The sequence below is a fragment of the Camelina sativa genome, chromosome 16 (assembly GCF_000633955.1).
Source record: "Camelina sativa cultivar DH55 chromosome 16, Cs, whole genome shotgun sequence".
NCBI lineage: Eukaryota > Viridiplantae > Streptophyta > Magnoliopsida > Brassicales > Brassicaceae > Camelina > Camelina sativa.
The window spans coordinates 9,061,495-9,064,757 of record NC_025700.1 but is presented as its reverse complement, the minus strand read 5'-3'; the positions used below and the strand labels follow the sequence as shown (position 1 = coordinate 9,064,757).

Below are 3,263 nucleotides of genomic sequence, written 5' to 3'. Positions count from 1 at the left end.
GCTCCATCACTTTGACGCTTGAACCATGTGACTTGTTGTTGATCAGGTTTCCCAGTTTGATCATTGTCACTTAGATTCAGGTCATTGTCAGTAGACTCTCGATTGTTATGTGACTTATCTTTGAATTTCTTCCCCTGAAAGTTTGAATGGAAAAAGAATAAGCTTGCTTATCTTTGTCATAACCTAAACATCATTTTCATAAGTAAGAGGATTCATAATGACTATATTCATTCACGCAAGACATTTCTGACCTGCATTCCAGTAACTGACTTCAATACTCCCCAAATTATGTGCTTCTTAACTCGGGAAAAAAGCCTTCTCCAAGTCCCGGTAAACTCAAGACCATGAAATGTATCCATCAACAATTTGAGGTCGTTAACAACAAATCTTGAGCCCTCATAGGTAACTAGAAGCTCCACCTGAGTTGAAATTATTTAAACTAGTTAAAGCAAACCAATTAACCATTTTCCGACCTTAATTTAAAGTGGTTTAGAAATTAGCTTTACTTACCTGACTAATTTTAATATTGTGAAACTCCATCATCTTTCTAGGCCTAGATTTCTTCTCCTCGTGTGATTTCCCAGCCTTCTTTTCTTCATGAGAAGAGCGGCCAGACTTGACAGGTTTCATCTCTTTGACCTTCTGTTTAGAGGAATCCTCCTGTTGTTCAATGGAAGATGACACAGTGCAAGAGTGAGCCTGTAGGACAAGTTCATTAGCTACGGATTCTGCCACATTTTCTTCCCAGCTCCTATCGAAAGAAGATGTTCTTCTCAACTCCTGAGCTGAACCACCAGTGCTTGATCTGAGGCTTAGGATATTGGGTTTCTGCAAAGAGAATGCAAGTAAAATCAGAAAAAAAAAAAAGAATAATAGAGAAGAAATTTAAAACTTTGAATTCAGACTAGGGTTAAAGCCTACTTGGACAGAGTCTGCATTGGTTTGTGACTGCACAATCGCAGAAGAAGAGAGAGCTGCAGAACTAACTCGAGATGCTTCAACATCCCTTAAGGCGTGGCTAGTTGTTCCAGAAGATTCATGACCTGCCAACCCTTTCTTTACACGTTTTGAACCAGCTGTTGTCGAAATTTTCCAAACTTCCTGCAGGACACAATATTTACCCAAAAAGCATTCATATAAATTTACTTTAATCAGATTTTCATCTGTAGGCGCAATTAGGATGTTATATCTGACCTGTCGCCTTTGTGAATCCTGCTCTTCCTCTGGGAAGAAATACTCCCACATCATTCTGTACATTGTCTCTGTCAAATGGATTCTGAGAGGATAAATCTCCACCTACAAGATTTGCAGCGATTATCAGACATATTTAACACAAGAAAAGAAATATAGCTCAGTTAAAAGATGTAAAACAGTCATATAAATTACTGATAATTAATTCTACTGGTCCCGTTGGGTCTTTTGTAAATTTGCAAATCCAGTAACAGAGTGTTGAAAGAGGAAACTTACATGGAAAAGCTCAAGTGGATAATGCCCATCTTTTGGCGCTCCCTGCTTTGCATCCACACGTAGCATAACTTTCCTGTAAATAAAATTACATCACCTCTAATGAAATTCAACTTCAACTTATCAGAATTGACACAAGAGTTAAGTGGCTTTAGTCAACTATAACATATGTGGAAATAAAAAGGAATCACACTCCCAAAGTCAGAACCAGTATAAAATAATGATTATAAAGTAAAGAAGAGTCACATCACACTAAATAAGATCCGTAATATATACTACTGTATGAAAATCCAAAAACAAAGTGCAAAGTATGTAGTATGTCCATGGAAAACAAAACAGGCGCTGTGGAGAAGCATGTAAAGAAAACTTACTTTCCCCATTCAGGTGGAGGATTCCATGCTGATAAGAGCATATCTGACTTTGCGTTGGGTAGACAGTTCCTAACAACAAAGTACTTGGTGGTGAATCGAGCAACACCAATGTCTTTGTAGTCCCGATCAAAGTCATATATCTGCATGAACAAACCCAATTTAATATGTACGCCTTTAAATTTAAACAGGCTGCATACATCCAACAGACCAAGACAGTGATAAATTAAGTAAACTAAGGAAAGATTGTAAGCAAGTTACTCTCATCATTCCATATTCTAAAGAGTAAACAGTAAGTGAATAATCGAACAACATTCTTTTGATGCTATCACTTTAGAGGCATTGGACTAGGAACATAATGTATAAACGTACCAAGTCATTTATCTCTGCCTCAGCAAAGGATTTACCATCTACAAGCATGCTCCAAACAACCTTATTTATTTGCAAGGAAATACACATAGCATATGATGGGCTTTTGTTCTTCTCCTTCTCCATTATTCGCAGCTGTGCGGCCTTTTGCAACGCCATTCTTAAAGATGCAGAAGCCGCCTTTCTAGACTTTTGTGCATATGTAAGCTCTTTTTTCAATCCTTGCACCTAAAACAGACCAGCAGAAATTGCAACATCAACTTTATATAGTCAACATCAAGAACAGAAACATAATGCTGATGCTTAGGAAGACCAGAAATCTCTAATTGAATAGTTGCATGCACAGCTAACACTAGTGAATGAAACAAGTTGAAGCAGTAACCAATGAATCATGAAGCAAACTTCTTTCCGTAGAGTCTTACCAGAATGGATCTCCTGGTACTAATCATCCACAATTCACCTTCCCTTTCCATATGTGTGTCATCCGTATTGTCAGAAGAATGTGACAATTTTCTAATATCATCAAGAAGCAACTTTCGTTCTCGCTCTTTCTCTTCAAGGTTGATTTTTGCAAGTTCTACTTCTTCAACTCCGTATGGAACTACCTCATCAGCCTCCTCTTCAACATCTTCATCTTCAGTGGGACATTGGAGACTACTTTTCCTAGGCCTGGATCATAAAACGGATCTCCTTAATGCTAGGACATGTTTGAAAAATAAACAAAGAAGAAAAAAGTATTTGACGTTTAGCCCTAATCATCAGCAAACTGAAGGGGGTATGGATTCAAAATATCACATATGTTTATTTAAGGCTAGTTACAGCAAGAAACAAGAGAAAATGCAGAATATTGACATGAAAATGTGGGTCCCTATAATATTATTCAGGTTCAATACTCACTTTGGAAGCCTTGCAAAGAGAAGGTTTGTCAACACATCCAGCATAACTTGGAATTGCCGAGATGTCATTGTAGCTATTATATTGTGTGAATTAAAAGTGAGCTCTTTTAGTGGTTTCACCTGCAAATGTATAAATAAGAATTAAATTACTTAAAAGAAATTAATA

General features: G+C 37.2%; 1 protein-coding gene across 3 annotated transcripts in view; it reads right to left on the bottom strand.

Annotated features, from left to right (window-relative positions):
• The window catches only part of LOC104750207 (protein SABRE), a 15,043-nt gene that overhangs the window by 1,621 nt on the left and 10,159 nt on the right, over positions 1–3,263 (bottom strand). For 2 of the 3 annotated variants that reach the window (XM_010471968.1, XM_010471969.1), the window contains 8 exons: positions 3,099–3,217; positions 2,624–2,870; positions 2,205–2,429; positions 1,836–1,975; positions 1,468–1,540; positions 1,195–1,296; positions 922–1,101; positions 578–828 (listed from right to left, as the gene is read on the bottom strand). In XM_010471968.1, coding sequence (XP_010470270.1) covers positions 578–828; positions 922–1,101; positions 1,195–1,296; positions 1,468–1,540; positions 1,836–1,975; positions 2,205–2,429; positions 2,624–2,870; positions 3,099–3,217 — 1,337 coding nt within the window. Of the gene's footprint in view, positions 1–510; positions 829–921; positions 1,102–1,194; positions 1,297–1,467; positions 1,541–1,835; positions 1,976–2,204; positions 2,430–2,623; positions 2,871–3,098; positions 3,218–3,263 lie in introns of all 3 variants that reach the window. The other variant, XM_010471970.1, reaches the window with a different exon arrangement.